The 22,650-nt window shown below is 41.9% G+C and overlaps 1 protein-coding gene across 3 annotated transcripts in view; it reads left to right on the top strand.

Annotated features, from left to right (window-relative positions):
• SIK2 (salt inducible kinase 2) overlaps positions 1-22,650 on the top strand; it is a 120,642-nt gene that overhangs the window by 70,146 nt on the left and 27,846 nt on the right. For 2 of the 3 annotated variants that reach the window (XM_075909423.2, XM_025183679.3), the window contains 4 exons: positions 14,910-15,034; positions 17,333-17,456; positions 18,078-18,298; positions 19,891-20,043. In XM_075909423.2, coding sequence (XP_075765538.1) covers positions 14,910-15,034; positions 17,333-17,456; positions 18,078-18,298; positions 19,891-20,043 — 623 coding nt within the window. Of the gene's footprint in view, positions 1-5,342; positions 6,062-6,094; positions 11,802-14,909; positions 15,035-17,332; positions 17,457-18,077; positions 18,299-19,890; positions 20,044-22,650 lie in introns of those variants that run through there. The other variant, XM_089773390.1, reaches the window with a different exon arrangement.

The raw sequence follows: 22,650 nt of genomic DNA, 5'->3' as shown, positions 1-22,650 counted from the left end.
ACATGGAGCAAACCCCCTTCGTAACTGCGGATCCGACATAAGTCGGATCTGCGTAACTCGGGGACTGCCTGTAACAGATAGAGAAGTATTGAAAGTAAAGAATTTAATGCTGTGGTTGACTTCATGAACTGTACATTTAACAAATTACAAAACAACAACAAATGATCTGGTAGTACTTCCTAGACTAACAAAACACGCAGATGGTATCATGAGCTTTTGTGGCCACGAAAGCTCATGATACCATCTATATATTTTGTTTGTCTAGAAAGTGCTACCAGACTGTTGTTTTTTGTGTAATGTACCCTGTACAGACTAACACAGCTACCCCCCTGAAGCTTCTGTACTTTAAAAGTACTTTCCTTATATTGTGTGTTTCCTTACTTTAAAATACAGACTTGTATATACACTTACACTAATTTATTAACATCAAACCTGCATATATTGGATTTCCTTAACATAAGCTGTATTGTCATGTACTTGAGTGTGCTAAAATTTGAGTGAAAACCAAATAATTAGTTTTATAGAACCTGACAAGCTTTCTGGTAAAAATTTGAAAACAAAGGGCCTTCTGTATTGACCAGATAACATGCCTGCATCCACAGGGATGGGGTTAGGGCCACTGCACTAGGCCTTCTCCTTCAGATTTACACACTGCATTATTTGTAAGGGTAACCCACACAATCTGATTTCTTCTAACCAGAAACTGTTTGCCTCAGAAAAAAGTCAAACTAATTTTATTCTTAGAATTTCACTTGATTTTGAAGGGTCTTTGAAGGTCAGAGCGTAGCTTGTGATTGTTCACTCTGGCTGCACCAACTAAAATCTATGCGCCCTGTAAAGGTCAGTGCAAAATGAGCTATGATGAAACAATGAGAATCTCTCTGTGTCCTTCCAACCTATGAGAGCTTGGATTAAGATCTTTTATAGGCTGATTATCTACAGAGATCACATCAACTTGATTGCAATTGTGGTTGAACCAAATCAGGTAGGAGTGACTATTATTTTGAAGTAGAGTGCACTGCTGGCTTGTCTTGCTGGTGGACAGTAAAATATGCATTGACGTCAGAATGGCTGATCAGTATTCAGTTCATGAAGTGGGTCAGGTTTGTTTCTACCGCACTCATACCTTTCCTTTATCAGCACCTCACAATTATCTCCTTCACTCATATTACCATCATAACAAAAGATTCGTATGCCTCCACGAAGCCAGGCATATTGAATTCTGTTGGTAGTTTTTAAAAAGTGGATTAATTTATCTCTGAAGCTGTTTGCTCTGAAGCAGGAGGATTTTTAAAGCTGTGTATTACAGCCCACCTCAGAATGTTGGATGTAAAGAAAAAATGTAAGAGAATCTCTTATTTCAGGGAAATGGCTTCCATTTCTAAGTTTGAAAATTGGTTTAAAGCCTGACTCCATTGTGGGTTTTTTTTTTAACAGACCCTCATTTAATGAATGTAAACACTAAAATTGAACTTCTTAGATCAAGATTGTTTTTTCGTTTAAGTAGCTTATTATTATTTTAAAGATGTAACAAGGAAAAGAAGCAAAATGCTAAGATCATTCAGACCAAAATTTGCAGACTGCACAAACATAAAATTTATACCAAGAACAAGGCTGTAAATGATTGTATAATTGAAGCAAAGACGTAGGCCGGGGTGATGGGCCTTTTTGGGGTAGGTGGCTGCTGACCCACAGAAAAATCAGGAGCTGCCCCTAGGGTTGCCCTGTGTCCGGTTTTCACCCGGACTGTCAGTTATTCGGGTCCCCCATCCAGTTTAAAAAAAAAAACCAGAAAATACCAGACGTGAAAATTCCAGTATTTCCTGTTTCCCTCGGACGGAAGCCCAGCAGGGACAGTTTTCCCTGCTGCATCTAGTGGGGGCAGGGGAGTGAGGAGCGTGGCAGAGGCGTAGCAAAGGGGGGGGCAGGAGGGAGCACTTGCCAGGTGCGTGCTGCTCTGGCCCACATGACCCTTTCAGCAGAGACCTGGGAGCTGACCACATGATGCCTCCCTCTACAAATTTTTTTCCTGATTTGCTTAACAACTATAGTCTCCCCCTTTTTTTTTCCTCAACAGATTTTTTTTCCTGGTGGTTTTTTTTGGGGGGGAGGGGGGATTGGTAGGGTCTGGCAGCCCTAGTTGCACCCAAAAAACAAAAAAACAAGTATACCCTCATTTATGTGGCCCCTGACTGAGGAGGAGGACTTTCCCCTTGCACACCAGAGACTATGGGGACCCAGGCTAGTGATTTAGTGTTCTAGTCCTACGGAGTGGGAGGTTGAAGCACCAGCATCCAGCCCCCGGTCCTGAGGTTCCCCACCCCTGATGTAGGCAAAAGGTTAAAAAGATAACGATCACTCTTTAGTATAATCTCTGCCTTTATAGCAGGTCCAATTGCAACCCTCCTAAGATTTTCAGGATTTTATATGCTCTATTGAACGTTTTCAATAGAGAACACTAATAGTCTTTAAATCTGATTGCTAGATCTGAAACAAGAAATACTAACAAAATTCATGTTATATTAAAGGGATCATCTTTGATCCAGGATGATGTCTGATTGTAGTGGAACAGCAATTACAAAACACAAAAACTTAGAAATGGAGGAAAACCTATTATTTGTTTTTATATTTACTTGAATGCTGGTCACTCCAATGCTTTTATCAAAGCAAACCAAAAAGCAACATAGTATACCTTAAATCTATCTAAATCTGTGTAGTTTTGTCCAAATACCTTTTTTAACAATGGTATTAATATGTAGGTTTTATTTTTCAAAATTAGAAAAAATATAGAAATGAAGATAAAATGAGGGATATTTTTTTTGTATTACGAAGATATAGCCCGAGAGCTGACACTGAACTCATGACACTTATCCAAACAGTGGAATCTGTTAGATTTTTAAAGATCTGAGCTAGTAGGTGTCTGACTTGGGCTGTACCCTCTTACCAATGCATACTATTTTTCAACATTTTACTTTAAAATCAGAGAGAGATTTGTGGCCTTCAGAAACTGAAGCAGGAATTGAGGTTGTAGACTAGGTGATAACCAGTGTGTACATGGCAACTCTATGCTCAGTGTTGTTCAGAAAGAAACCTTGGGAATTGTTTGGAGTTAGCAAGCTAATGGCTCTAGAGTGACCCCAAATAAAAGAGGAAATAGTGGACACTTTCGTCCGTCTAATCTTGTTCTTACGATTGGTATTTTCTACCATTAATCAAGAGATATGCTTGATGGATCTATACAATGGTTCTATCCATGACACAAACTTCCCCACATATCCCAGTTTGTCTGTTGTAGAGAAGAGGCTTTGCTACCCTGACCACTTGGTCACAGGATGTCTAAGCATCTGGGGTAGTATAAATTCTGGATATGCGATGCTATTGACCAAATGGGTAGCAGGAGATTAGAGACTTACAAGGGCCATGCTGTGTAGTTATAAAGCCTATTTGCTCTTGGTGTAGATTTAGTGAATAGTAAACAAAAACATAATGTATTTGGTTATGTAACGTAAATACTTTAGAATTCTGAGAGAGGAGAACTTCAAGATTTTTGAAAATCCATCATGCCCTGAAAGAAACATTTTTTTACACATGACCAATCCAATGTAAAGGTCCTGTATCTTTTGTTATTCAGAAAATCCATGTTACAATTAAGTAACATTTATTTTAACTGTCTCTAGATCTACAGAGCTTTGGTCCTATCTGTATTCTTTCCTGAATTCATTAAAATGCTTACTGAAATATTAGCACTGCACACAAGAGAATCTCCTATATGGATCTCTGAATTGATATAGATGACTAATGTAAATTTTTCAAGCCAAGGTTGGCAGGAGGCATTCTGGCACCTTTTGGAAATCTTAGAGCCTGAAATTATATGAATTTAGCAACATATTCCAGTAAGTACCCAGAGTGGAAACCGCTAGCACATCAGAACATAGTCTAAATGAATTAAAAAGAACAAACTTCAAATTAAAACTATGCCTACACTACCCGTGCTGCTGCACTCGTGCAGACTTCTCCTACATGAGCAGAAGAGGATTTTTCATCAGTGTAGTTAATCCAGCTTTCCAAGATGCAGGAGATGGGTGGATATCCAATCTAGCTGTGTCTACACTAGGGCTTAGGCTGACAGTCTGAAGGGCATGAAAGTTTTCACAGCCCTGGGCAACGTAGCTAGGTTAATTTAATTTTTAAGTGCAGACCAGGCTTAATTTTTGCCTTCCTTAGAAATTGCAACAGCACCGTGTAAATTTTCCTGCAAGACAATTCACTGTAATTTTACCCTGTTGAAACTACTTGTGGTCTAATATAGAAAATTCTTAATATGGCAACTGAATAATACTGCAGTTCTGGCAAAAGACTGGTATGTATCTGCAGTGCTTAAACTGTGAGATCTTAGCTGATCTGACAAATTCAAGATAAATGAGGGGAGAGTTCAGACTTAATGACACCTATACAGATGGCAAAATGCTTCCGAGGGAAGAAATTGCCTCACATCCCCTGAAGTATTGTCAAGGTTGCTAAGCCAATAATGTGTGAAGAAAAACTGTGTTAAAGTGAATTACATTTCACAACACAAATCTGGCTGTGATAGGAATAAGGCAAATGAGAAACAGTGATTGGGTTTATTTGTTTTTTCCCTTATACTACAGTTTGAGCCTCACTAGTCTGGCACCCTCAGTACCCAACCAATGCCAAACCAGAGAATTTGCCGCACCACAGGAGGTCAATATTGTCTAGCAGCATTACCAACACTTCCACTGCTTACTGGGCTCTGAGAAGACATTTAGGGCCAAATTAGAACTAAATAACAGCACAAAATGCTGAGAGCTAGGACGGGTGGCTGTAAACTAACTTTATGGCACCGCAGGAAACTTGGCCACACCCATGATAAGTGGCCATCCCACGAAATAAAATGATGCTGGACCACAGATGTTGCTGAACCAGAGATTGCCAGACTAGAGAGGTTCAACCTGTATTTTTTATTAAGTGCTGATCACAACTTATTTGTTATAGTTTGGTCTCAGAGATGGAGAAAAAAAATTGCAGTGTGAATTTTATACGCTGTTCTTTGTGTTCAGATATACAGCTGAAGTTGATGTTGATCCTTTGCCCTTCCAGCTAACAGTGTACCATAAGGCCATTGAAAAGACACTCCCCTTGGGTGCCTTCAGGCCAGCTTGTCTAGTTTTTTGCATGGTTTCAAAATATAATGATGTCATGTATCCACAATACATGCTATGCCTCTGATCTTTATATGCTTTTTCTGGAAGTGTGTGTGATAGGGGAGACCCAGGACCTCTGCCTAAAGAAGAGATACTTGTGACTCCAAGGCTGAATACTTGGCCTCAGCACCTGTTTCTCAATGTGACTCCTTGAAGTGATTCGATGAACTTGGACACATTGAAGATTTCCCTTTTTAGGAGCAATGCAACCAGCAAATGTTTGCAGTGATACAGTAAAGCCTTTTCAAAACAAGATGTTATTTGTGAACTTGAATAAAGTATTTCAGGAAAGTGGTAATGCAATGCCAAATAGCATCTCTCTCTGCTAACTTGCCATTTCCTCTTTGCTTAGTTAGGTGAGCCTCTCTGGGTACATCAACACAGCCAAAAAATAAAAACAAGTGGCAGTGAATCCCATTTCCTGGGTTAAGACAGGCAGTTTCTGGCAGGAGAGGAGCCTCTGAAACCCAACGAAAGGGGAGGGACAGACAAATATCTACCCAGGTGCTGACAAATATCTAGCCTGCCATTTTTAATCTTGCAACGCAGGCCCCACTAGCCCAGATCAGTTGACTTGGGCTCAGACTGTCTTCCACAAGTGTTTTGCTGTGCAGATGTACTCTTTTTGAGTATGTCTAGGGAAGCTTTTGTCGACTGCTCCTGTAAATCTCGTTTCACGAGGCATAAGGGAGTGGTCGACAAAGGCTTCTCTTGTCGACCGATCCATGTCTTTGCTGCTGCGCTGTGCCGACGATCAGCTGAGCCGGCACACCACAGTGGCCATTTTTATTTTAATGAAGCCGGGGATGTTTAAATCCTGGCTTCATTGACTATGTCAGGTAGTCTAATTTACATGCCTCATTGACTGTCAGGTAGTCTAATTTACATGCCTCTGGTGACCCTTTGACCTGACCTGCAAGACAGTCAAACAGCGCTTTCTTGAGTCCAGCTACCCTCTCCCTGCCCATTGGTCCCAGATTGAATTACTCCATTTGCTGGAAGAGCAGACTTCATATTGCCCTCTCACTAGCATCTTAGCTCTTTCCTCCAGAGTGAGTCCCAGTCATGCTACATTCACATATGTGCCCTCCTCCGTTGGGTTCAGGTAGCAAAGGGATTGTTGTCAGACATAATTGTCCATCCACATCCAGCAGGTCCCTTAACATGTCTATAGGACCAGCATTCAGTTAGGTATATCTCCATATATTATATTATACAATTAACTATCTCATAGAGCTGGAAGGAACCTGAGAGGTCATCAAGTCCAGTCCTCACAGTATGACCAAGTAACATCCCTGACAGATTTACCCCGATCCCTGAATGGCCCCCTCAAGGATTGAACTCACAATCCTGGGTTTAGCCAGCCAATGCTCAAACCACTGAGCTATCCCTCCTCCCCTGCAAATAAATGAACCCCTTCCTAGCAAAGTGGCAGCAATGAACAAACAGTGAGAGGGAAAACTATGAAGTCCCATAGACACTTCATAAAAATAATGGACATTTCCCATATTTTCTGCAGACCTCTATCCATTTGACAATACTGTGCACAACACTGACACAGAGAAGATGATTAATATGTAATGACCAACAGATGGATGCATGGATTTTAAAGGCATTGTGGCATTGTGATTATCTAATTTGACTTCTCTCATGGTAGACACTATAGGATGTTACCCAGTAATTCTGCATATACTTAGTAATTTGTGGTTCCACTACAGTGTATCTTTTAGAAAGAAATCTAATCTTGATTCCAAGGTTCTTAGCAATGGTCAATCCACCCTATGCTACATTTCAGTTTTATGAGATGGTCTGTTTGATTTATAATCAAGATGGCTCATGCTATATACCTAATCCAATACTTAAATACCAATAGAAGGGAACCCCTACAGTGTTTGCACATGCAGAGTTTTGAAGCAAGAGCAAATTGTTTTCTTCCATAAAAATGAAAATATTCTAGTATTTGAATTCTGGTAGAGCCACCTGTGTACTAGGGCTGTTCAAACACACACGGACACACAATCTGTCATGTGAAGTGCTATCCAAGAAGATAAGTAGTATATGAAATAGAGAAGAGCAGTATAAAACACAATTGAAATCTATACATTTTCCTACACACACAATAAAAAGCCATAATCCTCAAATACCCCTTTGACTTAACCAGTGTTAGCTGACTATATTCTTGTAGACATTTTGACAGAGGTTGAGTCTGCAGCATAGAGATGAAGGCAGTAGTAGCCTTCTGGATCAGCTGAGGGAGAGCAGTCCATTCATCAGGGCATTGTGGAAGAAGGGGCAAAGGCAGCCCATCTATTGACATCTTACTCTTGTTTCCTAACAAGAGAACCCTGGGATGTGTCTAGTGTTTGTTTTGTTATTGGTGGGAATGTTGACTACAGTTAATCTGAGGGGGGAGTGACTTAATGCAGTATCAAAGAACAAATTCTAAGGTGTTTGATGGTGGTTGGTGGTGTTTGGTTACTAATAAAAATGCCATCAAATGCTTACCTTTAATCTTGTCCTTCTGTCAGTCTGGGTCATGCCATTTTATATGTCATCTATCTTGCTGCTAACAGGCTTATATAAAAAGAAAATAAATTTGTGAGAGTTGCATGAGACAATGATAAATAGGTAGGGAAAGTTGGATCATGTGGTTACAGCTAAGCAAAAAGGCTCAAGGCTAATGTTTATAAAAGGAAACTGGACTTGGCAGTTCTCCTTGAGTCCTCAGGTGTTGAAGTCATTGGAGTGTGGTGTTCCCTGAGCATATCATGTGAATCAGAGGGGATAGAAAGGTCGCCCATAATCCACTTAATGAAACAGAATCTAAGTGTAAGTGGGTGGAGCAAAGCAGCATTTCAGGAATATCACTTGGTTTCTGCGCTTGAGAATATCCAGACAAAGGTTCTAAGGAGAGAGACACTGATTTCCGCTTTATGCGTAGGAGATGATCAGCAATTTATCGTGATGGACTCTGATCTAAGCTGTTACTAACTCAGTGTGTGATCTTGGGCAAGACCGTTAATCTCTGCCTCAAATCCCTTACCTGTAAAATAGGGATACTTCTCCAAACAACCCCTATAAGGCAGACAAGCTCAATAATAAATGCTTCTGAAATTTTTGGCTAGAAGGAATTATAATACTTTTATAGTATTAAATTTCATTTAATCAGGAGTAAGGTCAGTTCAGAACTAGTCTGAGTGTAAGTTAATTTAGACATTTACTTCCTGTGTCTGTGTCTAGTATCAAACCCAAGATAACAGTGAGAGAGTAGAAGGAGAAGAATAAGGCAAGTAAGAAATTAAAGGGATTGTGTTTGTAGTATGACTGAACTACACATTTCAACTGTTCATGTGGACCAGATATGCCACAAAACAGGCCATAGTAAAAGACCAGTTTATAGGATAAATTCCCTTTTGAATAGTTATACTGGGTGAATATTTACTTATTTTTGCATCACCTTAAAACATGTTTCCTGCTGTAATAATTCCAATACTGTGGTCTACAGAGAGCTGACTGGCCACATGGCATTCATTAGCTTTCTTTATTCCCAGCTACTATATTTAATTAGTAGACAGCAAAACAGTTGAATATTTTGCGGATGTTCCTTTATACACAAGTAATAGCAGTAGCTGCTACTGGTGCTACACAGTCATTAATAGGAGTGTAGGGGGCCCAGGAGACAGTCTTTATATTAAGATGTAATCTACGCTATGAAAAATGTTGCAACTACCCTGATCTTACAGAAATCTTGTTTAAAAATCTGTGTTGACCTATTGACTAAGATTTTTATTCTGCCTCTCTGCTTGGTTCTGCTGAATTTCATCAAAAAAACCCACACTTGATTGATGTGTTATAGTACATAGAGACAATTAAACAAACTCTGAGGCTACGTCTATACTACAGGGTTTTTGTGCAAAAACCCGCAGAGCGTCCACACCTCAAGCATGTTTTGCACAAGAAAATGTACAGTAGAACGGCAGAAGAGAGGGCTTTTTGCGGTGTAGGTATACCTCTTTCTACGAGGAATAACTCCTTTTTGCGCAAAAGTTCTTGAAGAGGTGCTCTGATGGCCATTCTGTTAATGGCAATCAGAGCTTTCTTGCAAAAGATTGTCCATGCAGTGTGGACACTCTCTTGCGCAAAAGCACATTGCTTTTGCGATGCGCTTTTGTACTGTGAACGCACTTTTGCACAAGAAGTTTTTGCGGGGGATCTCTGTCTGTCTATTCAGTGTGGGAGGCTCACTCCCAGCTACAATATAGACACACCCTAGGGGCATCTTGTAGCTTTCTGTTAGCAAAATGCACATATCTTTACACTGAAAATAAATCTTGCAGGTCTAACCACATATGTGCCACTCCAGATCAAGAATAAGTTAGTTTTACTTTGAAGAGCCAGTGCCTCTTCCTGTGGAATTAGCTTGTGTTTTCATATAGGTAACAGTCATACTGCATTGCTGTGCTTATGACTTACAAGGTCTTTAAATGGTTTTAGCACAGGTCATGTGAGGCAAGAGCTGAGTTCTTTCCCAAACATACTACAATATGTGCAAATAGAGCAAAATTAACTGATATCAGTGGTGCTTGTATAATGTCTGCTAACCACAGTGTTTATCAGTGCAGCTATCTGCTGATCACGGCCACATGGTATTCACATGCCTCTGAGGTATTCAACAGTTGGTAGGACTAAATCAACAGCCTGATTACTGTATATCAACACTGTTGACTTTCACAAAATTCCTCAAGTCACACCAGTGTATAGTTACATATTAAAAGCTCAGCTACTTAGAAGGGAAAGCTTTATCACCTGAAATTATATAACCTGAAATCTTTTATCATATGACTTACTATTCTGTGAAAAAATGAACAGGATCATTACTTCAGGGAGATGCTAAAATTGGCTAATACCAAGTTAGACTAATACTGAGTGTACGTGGAGTTGTTTTGAATGGTACATGGGATAGTGGGCCTTAGATTGCCTGTGACCTGCTAATGTTACATGTCTCAGGGCCTATCTACATTTAAAATGCTACAGCGGCACACCTTGGCTGCTGCTCTACTGTAGTGCGTAAATGTGGATGCTGCCTATACCAATGGAAGATATGCGCCTGTTGGTGTATATAATCTACCTTTGCGAGAGGCAGTAGCTACTTCTTTAATCACATTAGAGCGGTCTACTTGGTGAACAAAGTCAGCATAACAATGCTGCTCAGAGGTGTGGGTTTTTTCCACACGTGACTAATATAGTTAAATTGACTTAGTTTTCTAATGTAGACCAGCATGACAGTCTGTATAGTCTACTCTTTTTATTGGAGAATGATAAATTTTGTACAAAATGTGCCTTGTGAGTTCTCAAAGTAAAGCCATATCAAAGGCACCCCAGATTGGAGAACAATGGAAACACAACTATTAAACAGTCTAGATTGTACCCTGACTCATGTCACAACCAGGCCTTAGTTTCCTACAGAAATACAGCCCACTAGTTAATATTGAAGCTGGGTTTTGTCAGGAAGGCTTTTAAACAAAAAATACGTCCATCCCACTCCCTTTACTGCTATCCCTTTCATCTCAGAGTTTTTCTTCCTCTTTGTTCAAGTGCCAACAGTGTTTTACTCCGTACAGAATGGTCCGTGGCCCAAGGACCTAATGCTTCTGGTGGTATCTGGAAAAAAAAATCTCCCTCACAAAGCAAGGGAGAAATCCTGGCCCCACTGAAGTCAGTGTCAAAACCTTCTCTGACATAGTGGAGTCAGAATTTCAAAAGCAATGAGCAGAAGCATTGCAGTGGAGGTTTATTTTTAAAGTATTTGATCAAATAGTTAACTCCACGGTGTGTGTGAGCACTGAATGGCTTTGTTGAAGGAAGGGGTTCAGAGAGAGAATTTGAAACTGTGTAGGAGGAAGAGGGAGAATGATAAAAGAGAATATGGTAGAAGGCACTGAGCCACGTATGAATGAATTAGAAAGGGGGTGAAGCGTGGACAGAGGAAAGGGAGAAAAAAAGGAAGGCTAGAAGTAACAGCAGAGAGGCAGATTCGATCAGTTGTGTTCAGTGTTGAAGATGTTCAGAAAATGTGTGTATGGAAGTCAAGCAGCTAGAGGGTTAACATGTACTGTGGCAATGGACACACAACATTCCCTACACGTTGCTTTATTTCTTTACTTAGTGGCACTTTGAGCATGGGTCTATTTTGTCCCTGCTGTCCTGAATTAGTAATTCATTAGTTAAAGAACTGGCTGTCCACTGCACATGCACGGACAAGGTGCATGGCACATAACTGCTCTCTTTAAAGTCAGAGTTAATAGCTATGCAAAAGCAACCTTTCCAGAGACAAAGTCCAAATCACCAGTCAATGCCTGCCAGGGACATCAGCTTAAAAATTACACTGAATGCTTTTATACCTACTGATACATGTAACTGCTATGATGACTGTAACTGTGAGAGAGTGGAGCAAATGGACTTTCTCTCGGTTTTTTTCCAGTTTGTGTTGTCTTCTAGCACTTTATTGTCCACCGTTGGAACACAAGATATTGGGCTAGATGATCTAACGCTGTATGGCTCCTCTTATGTTTGTGTTAAGTAAGTTTTGATGCTTCTTCAGGCCTTGTCTACGCTACGAGATAAGGTCAAATTTATGAAGATTGATTTTTTTAGCACCTGATTTTGTAAAGTTGTAGGTGGACTGTGTGCAAGACTTCCATGTTGTGTGTCCCCAGTACGGGGCTACTGTTGACTTTGACAGTGATGCACTGTGAGTAGCTATCCCACTGTTCCTGCTGCCCCTTTGCATTCTGGGTTAGATTTCCAGTGCACGATGGAACCAAGAAAGTGCAGCGGGAGGTTCTGTGTACATGTTGTCAGCATCCTACAGAGCACTAATTTCTCCTCCTTCCCTCCCCCACTTGAAAGCAACAGCAAACAATCTTTTTGTTCCTTTTTTCCCTTTTTATCCATGCAGATGCAATAGCAGGGTAAGCGTGGAATCCGTTCAGCATCAAAGTACTATGGCAGTCATAGCAAACATCTTGTGCCTTATGTTGCAGTATGTCTAGTCTAGAGCCTAACCAGGGCCTGCTGGAACAAAGAATAATCTGAGGAAGGAAGGTGGATTTGATTTAAATCATGATTTGAATCACGGGTCAGGTAGACTCAATTTAATCATGGTTTTCTACATAAAAGTGCATTCTTGCTGGTTCTGATATCCTTAATACATATTCTTCACAATTCAGAGATAGATGTAGGTTTCATTATTAGAAGGTATGCACTATACATTTTTAAACAGTGTTTCCTTTTGAAAACTTTTCAGGTTAGTTTTATAGCTATATCAAAAAATGAATGATTGGTTCTTTCGTTTACCAAAGGTAATTGAAGCAAATATTTATGAAGTCATTAGGAGGCAAGTTGTCTCCAATTCAACAGGTTAATCATTAATATTTGGAGGATTTTTTTGTCTTGCTGTATTAGGAGGCGAGCATCTCCAGACAGACATTTTAAATTGTTTTATTTAATTAAAAAATAATGATATATATTCTGAATTTTTTCTTCGCCAACATAATATTTTAACAAAACAAACATATGCATTTTTTTAATTTAAACTTTCTCAAGTTTTTTAAAATCAAGTTTGCTTTTGTTTAAAATTGCTTTTAACTAAAATAGCTACATGAAATATTTGTAAAATTAAAATGAAATTGACAGTCAGCCAGGTCAACATGAGAAACTTAAAATACTGGCTTCTGTTCATTGAACTTTTTGAAACTGCACTTTTAGAGAGAGCTAAGGGATTGACTCTGTGTATACAAATTTGTAGACCAGGGCTACTCAACATGTGGGGCCGCATGAGGCCTGCAGCCCATTTGTTTGCAGCCCACAGCGCGGTTTGGGTTTACGTGGGGCTCAACACGTGGCCCACAGGTGGGATCCTTTGTACATGGCTTCCACTGGGAACACTCTCCACAATGGCCAAGGCAGCATTTCCCAACAGATAGGTTATTGGACTAGGACTCAGGAAACCAAGGTTGTGTGTGTTAAGCAGGATGTCCGACAGACTTCCTGAGGCCCTGGTCAAGGTAGGAGGTGGCCCAGATTCAGGACCCCAGAAGGGGTGGAGCCTTGGGCAGAAGGATGGGAGCTAGCCTCCCCCAGCCAGCCCTTCAGTATTGCCCGGGGCTCCAGCTGCATTTCAAAGGGCCCAGGGCAACTGCCTCCTTCTCTCTCCCTTCCTCTCCCATCAGTGATCCTGGACTTATGTTCTGCCACTGACCAGCTGTGTGCCCTTGAGCAAATCACTTTCTCTCTCTGAGCTTCTGGTTCCCCTCCCTTTGTCAGTGTAGTCTGTTTAGACTTTAAACCCTTCAAGGCACTGATGTGTACATACAGTGCATAATGGAAAGGAGCCTTGAGGTATTAGTGTTATAATAATAACCTTTATTATAGTCAGTAATTTATCTGCTCTGTTTAGTATTTTTTTAGATAGTGGAAAAATATGATAGTAAAACTACATAAACTGGAAAATAACTGTGGGGAGAAGTTGTGTAGAACCTGAAACTGTTTTTTTACTGATTTATTATGAATTAAGTCTCACTAAGCAGTTACCTGGGCATTTTGGATTTTGAATTGTTTAGGATTGCATTTAAGATTTAAAAGTTCCAAAATGAGGTCACTTTTTTAGACCATGAAGAACACTTTTTAAATTGCGGAGTTGTCCCAAAGTGCGTGTTCCGTTGTGAAGCCCCCTTTTAGCAATAAAGATTTGTAGAAGGGCCAGTGACAGGGTTTCTCACCAATACAAGGCCCTGTGTGTTTTCACCTACTTGCTATTTGTGGAGGCTTTTGGAACTCTGGCTAAATTGATGCCATAGTTGTCAGTGTTTGTTGTACCCCAAGGAGCCTCTCAGATTCAGTATTGAATCTCAGGCATGCATATGTGAGTAAGAAGCTCAGCACACACAGCCACTCTCTCGCTTAATTAGATGATTACATTGTTATAATCCCAGATTTACCCCAATGGTAGAAATTAACCACTGCATTTTGCTGGTTGAGGACAAATCTAGTTATGCAGTTACTCTTATGCAGTTCACCTGTACTGTGAATGAAAAACAGTAAGGCTGTGTCTACACTGGCATGAATTTCCGGAAATGCTTAAAACCAGAATACTATTCCATTTTCAGTTTTTCCGGAAAAGGCGTGTCTACATTGGCAGGCTGCTTTTCCGGAAAAGCTCTTTTTCCGGAAAAGCGCCTGTGGCCAATGTAGGCGCGCTTTTCCGGAAAAGAACCCCGATTGCCATTTTCGCGATCGGGGCTTTTTTTCGGAAATGACTACTGGGCTGTCTACACTGGCCCTTTTCTGGAACAGTGTTCCGGAATAAGGACTTATGCCCGAGCGGGAGCAGAATAGTTTTTCTGGAATAGCGGCTGATTTTGTACAGTAGAGCATCGTTGCTTTTCCGGAAATTCAAGGGCCAGTGTAGACAGCTCGCAGATTATTCCGGAAAAGCGGCTGATTTTCCGGAATAAGTGGCCCAGTGTAGACACAGCCTAACTGTTTTGGGTTGCTGCAGGAAATCTAGAGTTATGAAAAAAAAGTGGGCTTTTGGGCCCAGTCAGTGCTTATCAGCACCAGGTCATTGGTGGATGTAGCTGTTAAAATGTAGATGTGTTGAAATATGTTTATTTTCCCCCCTTATAGATTTTGGGTTTGGAAATTTCTATAAAAGTGGTGAGCCTCTGACCACCTGGTGTGGAAGCCCCCCGTATGCAGCTCCGGAAGTCTTTGAAGGACAGCAGTATGAAGGACCTCAACTGGATATCTGGGTACCTTTTTATGTATTAGATTAAAACCACCTGTTAGACATTTTTAACATTGTAATCCCCTCTGAATTTTCATTTAGGCCACAAGACAAGCTGTTCCCCTCTGGCTTTTTTTCCTAGACCAAGTCATGCAATGACCTGAGGGCCCAATTGTTTTGAAGCCTAGGAGATTGTTTGTAAAGTCATTTTGAATTCCAGATTGACATTAAGGTCACATGGTAGGTGCACATCAAGTCATTGCAAAAAATAATTTAGCTAAATCAAAAAGCTGTCACTATTCCTTGCTGAATGTGAGACTCTGAATAGGTTCTTTGCATGAATGTCCCTGCTTCACTGCACGACTTCCTTCTCCTGCAGGGAGTTCAAGATGTAAATTGTTAATGAGTCTGAGTCACTAACTCAAAGCTGCTGGCTGCCCTCTCTCTGAGTTGAGAGAGAGAAGCTATGTGCCCCATGCCATTGTGCTGCAGGCAAGTGCATATTGTTGAATTTGTGTGTGTGTTTCCCTGGCTGTTACTCTAATAGAAGAGGACAGAGAGAACAATCAAAATGGCATGAAATGAAGGAGGGAGAAAAACACACTGAGCAGAGTTCCTTGCTCTCTTCAGTGCACTGTCAGACATGTGACTTTTCATTCTTGTTTTTAATCTGGTTTTAGTGGTCTGGTCTTGATGATGATGTGTCCGTATTCTAAAGCACCCAAAGATACAGTACAATTCATCAGTCTGTGCTTTGGTGCCAGAAGCGCACTTGCTAATACTGCATACACGTGAGAGATGCAGATTAATTTCTGAGTAAGCTCAGTTTGCAAGCAAGGGACTGCATAGACATTCACATTGCAGCTGCTCATTTACAGAGATCCATGTTGTTTTAGTAAATAAACACTGTCCTTCTAAACACTCATTTTTAATGAGCAAAGGTTATATTATCCTGCAGCTGCCAAATGAATCCATTATTCTCCAACCTTGCACAAGGTTCAAAATAACAGGAGCGGTGTTTGAGAAAAGTGAATTGCACAGTTTTGGTAAAGCTGTTTAAGGGCTCGGCTAGGAATGGAAATTTAATTTTTTAATTAACCATGTAAACCAATTGAATTTCAATCGGTTACACGGTTAAACACTCCGTGGGCTGCCAGACCTCTGAGCTCCCGTGCTGGCTGAGAGTTTAATTTGTAAGGTTAACCAATAAGCTAATGCTTAGCGGTTGACTGTTTGATTGGTTAAACTCTAACATCCCTAATCTCCACTCACTATCAAAAACATCACAAGTGTATTCACGTTGTAAAGTAAAACATCAGAAAAACAGTTTCCTCCTTCACATAACCTGCCAAGACCTGAGTTCAGGATACTGCCTGTCTTCTGCTACAGCTGACAACTGCTACAGCAGCTAAATGGGAATGGTCTCTAAAAAAGCTTTGTTCAAAGGAAGAAGACCATCCTCAATTCAGGATTTGGCAGATAAATGGAGAAAGACAATTAATTTTAATATCTATCGTTTTAAAATTGCAGTATACTGACACATTTTTGGTGTGTATTTAGAATGTTTTTGTCCTTTTCCTTGAGACACCTAGTGCCATGTCTTCCCATACAGACTCATGTCCCTAGGGCCTGGTACAGTATTGTCATTTAATTCCATATGGCATTACCTTCTTCTGCAAATTTTGCTTACTGATTGCACTTAGATTGCCCATTGACACACACCAGTTCAGAAATGAAACTGACAGTTGGCTTCAAGCTATTGTTCTGGTCGCGTATCTCTTTTTCACGTCTTACGTAATCCCTCTAAAGGGCCTTGCTGTGCAGAATCACTGCCGTCACAGTTCATGTAAACATCATGGGGTTATTCCCTTAAATCTTTGCAAGCCACTGAAAAGGAAAGGTTGAGGTTTCTGTGTTGTGAACAACTGGAATTTGGGGAAGGCTTTTCGTTTGAACATACTCAGATGTAGTCAAGAGTGACTTTAAATCTTGAGGCAAAGGCTCATTTTTCATGTACCGTTCAGTCACCGGTATGGAGCTTTGCACTCGCAGCCAGAGTCTTTAGTTCAGTAACCACAGCAGCATTGCCTACGTGTAAGCCAAAGGCACTTGCAAACTTAGCCATTTTGGGTTAGCTGAGGTCTTACAGTTTAGGGATTTTCAGGTGTATGTGACTCCTTTTTCTTTAACACTGTTTCTGCAGAAAGTAGAAACAACTTTTAATTTGTTCAGTGATAGCCTGCAGTTTCACGAGCAAATCTCAGAGCAGAGAGTGCTTGTGTGGCTCTGAATGGTAATAGCAGAAATGTTCTCTGTCTTGCAGAGCATGGGTGTAGTTCTTTATGTCCTAGTCTGTGGAGCATTACCTTTTGATGGACCTACGCTTCCTATTCTGAGACAACGGGTTCTGGAAGGAAGATTCAGGATTCCTTATTTCATGTCAGAAGGTAATATATTTGTCCTTATGCTTTGGGGATTTTAAGTTCTGATTAAACGAAACTCTTAAACTGCAGCTGGGGGACAAGACAACTAGGTCATTACTGAGCAATGAATATGATGGTAGAGGAAGAGGAGAGTTCCATTTCCTACTTGGGACTAAGTCAAACAGCAGGTACTTTTCATTCTCCAAGGCAACAAAACAAACGTTCATTTTAGTGTGAAAAGCAAACACAGGGAAAAGAAAATCACCATAATTTTAACATAATGCAGATTGGGTTTTCCTGTGTCTTTTGACTGCATCTTTGAAACAAAAGCAAAACACAAACAAGCAAACCCCAAGAAAAGTGCCACAAACCACATAACCAGTCCATACACCAAGGATGTGGTACACTGACATGTTGTTGTTGTAAAACTGTCGTATCTTTTCCTTGTATAACTGATCCGATTGTTGGGTCTTTCTCTGTCACTCTTGATCATAGACAATGAGGAAACATTAGGTAGAAGTAACTGTTTTCTGTTGTTGCTCTTCATCGAGCAGTTTCAGATTAATACAGTATGTGCGCACTGTAGTCTCTTTGCCAGGAGTTTGTAGATTGTTCCCTTTTCTTACTTTATTTTTATCCCAACAGAGTGTGAGCATCTGATCAGGAGAATGCTGGTCCTAGACCCAGCCAAGAGATTGTCAGTTGCTCAGATTAAGGAGCATAAATGGATGCTAATAGAAGTTCCTGTGCAGAGACCCATTCTCTATCCACCAGGACAGGAGAACGAGCCTTCCATCGGAGAGTATAATGAGCAGGTTTTGCGGCTGATGCACAGCCTGGGAATAGACCAACAGAAAACTATTGAGGTAAAAGAGACCTTCCACTGAGATACAACCCCAGAGGGAGCCCATTTGCTCTTCTTAATTAATCTAGAGTTTACCCATAATATTCTTTTTGTTACTCTCACAGCAAAGTCAAGCTGCTGCTCTAGTACCAGCTGCACAGACCATAGCAAGGGAAGGCAAGTTATGGAAGATATATTCCAGCATCTGGGAGGTTTAAGAATCCTGCCATTTGCAACAACTGCTCTAGCCACCTTTGGCCGCAAGTCCTTGTAACTGATAAATAAGAGAGATCAAAGGAATGGGAATGTCTCTTAAAAAGGTTTTCCTGGAGGCTTATCAGCCGCTAGGCTTCTATGGTGCAGATACTGCCAGTTATAGCAAAATGTGTGAGGCTTCTGTAAAAACTGGGACCTGGGAAGAAGTCACCTAATTAACTTTTGTTTGTGCTGGGCCTTACAACTGGAACTGTGCCTCCAGAGGAGAAAGGTTAATGAATTCACTTCATGCATCCCAGGACCTCCAGAACTGGGAGGTGGTTCACTGATTAATTATTGGCTGGTATTTTTATGTGAGCTAATATGCACTTGCAAGCATTTGGGGTTGCAATTTCTTATAGCGGATCACAGAACAAACTGCAGTGCCTGTGAATAATTCTAGTGGGACTTTCCAGGCTGCAGACCTTGTAAAGTAATAGCCCTGTAAAATCTCCTGTTGGGATGCAGAAACTTGCCTCTTATAGGCTCCCTTTCCACCTCCTCCCCCAAATCCTGTGTTGACTATAAAGCTGATTCTTAGGCAGAAAAGCAAAGCAGAGGAGCTTTGTTGGTTTCTGCTCCATTAGATTCATGGGATGGTATTGGGGAAAGCATTGATGGCCTATGGAAAAGGGCAAAATCAGAAGCAAAGTAGCATGTTCTGACACTTCTGAGAGAATGAGGATGTGAAAGTCAGAAGGAAGCATAAGAGCAGCAAGTGCTGACTGTCTTTCTCTCTTGGATTCCAAATCGCGCCTCTTACCAGACTGCTCAAAAGACTCCCTCAGGACTCCGCATGCTCATTTCCTTAGAACGGATGGTATTTTTAGCAAGTGTGGAGGCTGCACCATTAACACTTCCTGCCGGAAAGGGCTGAGTCTGTGCGCTGGCACCCCCGAGCTCAGTCCCAAGAACCGGTGAGGATTTGGAGTTGCCAACCCTGTATAGCGAGGTCATGGAGCTTGCTCCCCTCAGAGGACTGAGAAACAGTTTTAAAGGGCTCAAAATGGCATGGGGGTTACAGACACCAACTATCACTGCAAATAGGAACTCAGTGAGCACTAGTGCTGGATGTAGGCGCCCACATGCAGCTGCAACAACCTGGTCTTCTTCATTTAAGAACCATTGAGCCTCAGAGGTGACATGCTCTCTGCAAGGCCATATTGGCTTGAAACTTTCCCCAGATGGACACTTGCTTGAGTCCCCCTCACCCTTTAAGTGTTTAGTTTTGATAAAAGCAAGGTTTTTCTCCTACTTCCTTATTTTGTGGTTTTTGAGGAATGGAGGCTCAGGTTTCCCCTCCCCTAGGAGAGATTCACATTGTCGGCTGCATTTAGACCCTTATGTTTCTCTTTTCAGTCTCTGCAGAACAAGAGTTATAACCACTTTGCTGCTATCTATTACCTGTTAGTGGAGAGACTCAAGTCACATCGGAGTAGCTTCCCTGTGGAGCAGAGACTTGATGCTCGTCAGCGTCGGCCAAGCACTATTGCTGAACAAACTGTCGCCAAGGTAACCCCTCATTCCCGGCAGAGATGGGACTGATGACTGCACAAAATGTTCTTGTTTCAGAAAGCCCTACATTCCTGTGAGCCCTTTGTCACAGGACCCCTCACTTTCCCGTGTCTGCAGAATCCCAAGCTTTTCTGAATTGCATTTGTCTCTGCTCAGAACCATCATCTGATAAGACCATTGTTTGTGATGCATCTTGTTGGAGTTGTGGCTCATGTCAAATCATGTGAGACACTAGGGACCAATTGTCTGTATGTCTGTCTAAGCAGCGGGATGGGAATCTTTGGAAACGGGCCAGTTCCTAAATGGCTGGCACCTGGGGACAGACTAGTTTTCCTGTTTCATTTTGTGAGTGCTAGGGTCACGTGCTTGGAGAGACAATGTTCCCTCTGTTTTCTATCCATGTGAGGAATGAATTTTATTATGTGCACCAATATGGAGGGTGTGGCACTGTGGGGTTTATAGTGTGGGAGGAAGGTGGGCAGAGGGTTAGAGTGGTGGGGGGAGGGCTCTCTGGGGAGGGCTGGAATGATGGGCTTGGGGTGCAGGAGGCAGCTCACAGTTAGGGCAGAGGATTGGGCAGAAGATGCGGGAAAGTGAGGGTTCTGGCTGGGGATCCCAGCTCTGAGGTGGAGCTGTGGATGAGGGTTTGGAGTGCAAACTCCCCCAGGTCTTGGGTCAGAGGACACTCCCTGCTGGCAGCACCTCCCAATTTGCTCCCCTCCCTGACCATCCCCTACCTCTCTGCTCTCCAGATCCTTGTGACCGCACACCTACACATACCCTTTATAGCCCATTGCATGGCCTCGCGGCTTAGAGGGAACTTAAGGTCTGACTGTACCAGAGCTACTCCCTGCAGTGACTCACCCAAACTTCATGGCCTGTGTGTGCACACTGAGTTCTCCTTCTTGATGTAGGATCTTGCTTCCTACCTTAGGTGAACAGACCATAGCAAATTGGAGTGGCCTGACTTTGTACTCGGGGGCTTATGCTACCAAAGATGATTTCACTTGTCCTCAGGGTTACTGGAGACAGGGAGTTTTAGCCTTAATCTCCAGTTCATTGCTTGAGTAGTTGTTTACCCCGAATATTCCAAGGGCAGCTTTTGGGGAACATGCACAGGAAAAGTGTGCTGTTGTGCTAATTTGTAATGGGAAGTTTTTGCTTTACTGAGGATTTGGCATTCTTTATTGTCATCTGAAGAAGTGAGTTTTGCCCACAAAAGCTCATACTATCTGCATGTTTTGTTAGTCTTTAAGGTATTATACTATTCGTTGTTTTTTAAGTTTTTCATTTTACAGACTAACTCGGCTACCCCTCTGAAGCAATTAAAAAGTTTGTCTTTCTCCATCAGCTCAGCAATTCTGCACACTTCTCTGTGCTCCAGCCACCTTGAATGTAATTTGCTCATGAGCAGCTAAATTTACAGGGGATTATTTAGAGATGAGTGAAAGGAGTTAGTGTTAAGATGGGGACTGATGAACTACCTGTACACTTTGTTCGGTGTTCTTACACCTTTTTCTCTCGGGACCTTTTGTAAATTAACCTTAGCTTTCCCCACTGCTGCTGTTCAGCTGTGCATTCTATTTGTAGTTAAGTCTGGAGAAGTGAGATGATACCCAGGACAAATCTCTAGCATTGCTCTGTCTGATTTAGTTATCTAAGGCACATGGTAGCTAAGCAGCAGATACCACTGTCTTCATGTACAGTAGAACTCCAGTTGTCCGGCATCCAGTGGTCCAGCACTCCTGCTAGTCCGGCACCACCTGGAACCTGGAAGTGCTCCAGGCAGCTGGACAATTGGAGCTGCTCTGCCTCGGGTTTCCCCAAGTCAGCCACTGGTCAGTTTCAGCAGCGCCTGACTTGGGGACGCCCAGGGCAGAGCAGCTGGGGTGCTGGGTTGGTCCCGTAGCACTGCCCCTCGGTGCTGCTGGACCAACCCGGCAGCACCCCAGCTGCTCTGCCCCAGACTTCCCCAAGTTAGCCGCTGCTGAAACTGACCAGCGGCTAACTCGGGGAAGCCCGGGGCAGAGCAGCTGGGGTGCTGCTGCGCTGCCCCCCCATCCCTCCCACCCCACCCCAGACCCCTGATAGTCCCCCCCCTTCCGATAGTCCAGAATATCTGATAATCTGGCACCCCCTGGATCCTAAAGGTGCCGGATTATCGGAAGTTTACTATACTTAGTATCTGAACAGTGTGTACACCTCACACTAAATGCAATGTTTTTTCTGTGAAGACCAGCATGAGAATCTCCTGAGACATGTGGTCAGGAGTCTGGTTTTGCTAACAGTCCTGTAGCACCAGTGGCTGAATACTGTAAATGATTCCCTTTGAGGTTTTCCAGCACCTCTGTGTGAGTAGAACCAGTATGATGATTAACTAATAGATGTGAATTTCAAAGATGTCACATGCATTTTATCACACTCACAAGGGGCAATCTACTCAGTATCTTCTTCATTTATGCTTCCAAAATTGATGGATTCAGTACAGGCTCTGAGGAATGCTTGCTACTTGATCACTTTATTCCCTAGTTACTTCCTCCAAACAAAAAGGTCATGGACAGTTTATCTCCCCCCTCCCCCCCATTAGGGATGTGAACGAGTAGT

Source organism: Pelodiscus sinensis, chromosome 25 (genome assembly GCF_052426305.1).
Source record: "Pelodiscus sinensis isolate ZL-2025 chromosome 25, ASM5242630v1, whole genome shotgun sequence".
Lineage (NCBI taxonomy): Eukaryota > Metazoa > Chordata > Testudines > Trionychidae > Pelodiscus > Pelodiscus sinensis.
Note: the sequence above shows the minus strand (reverse complement) of the source record. Positions and strands in the feature narration are given on the sequence as shown.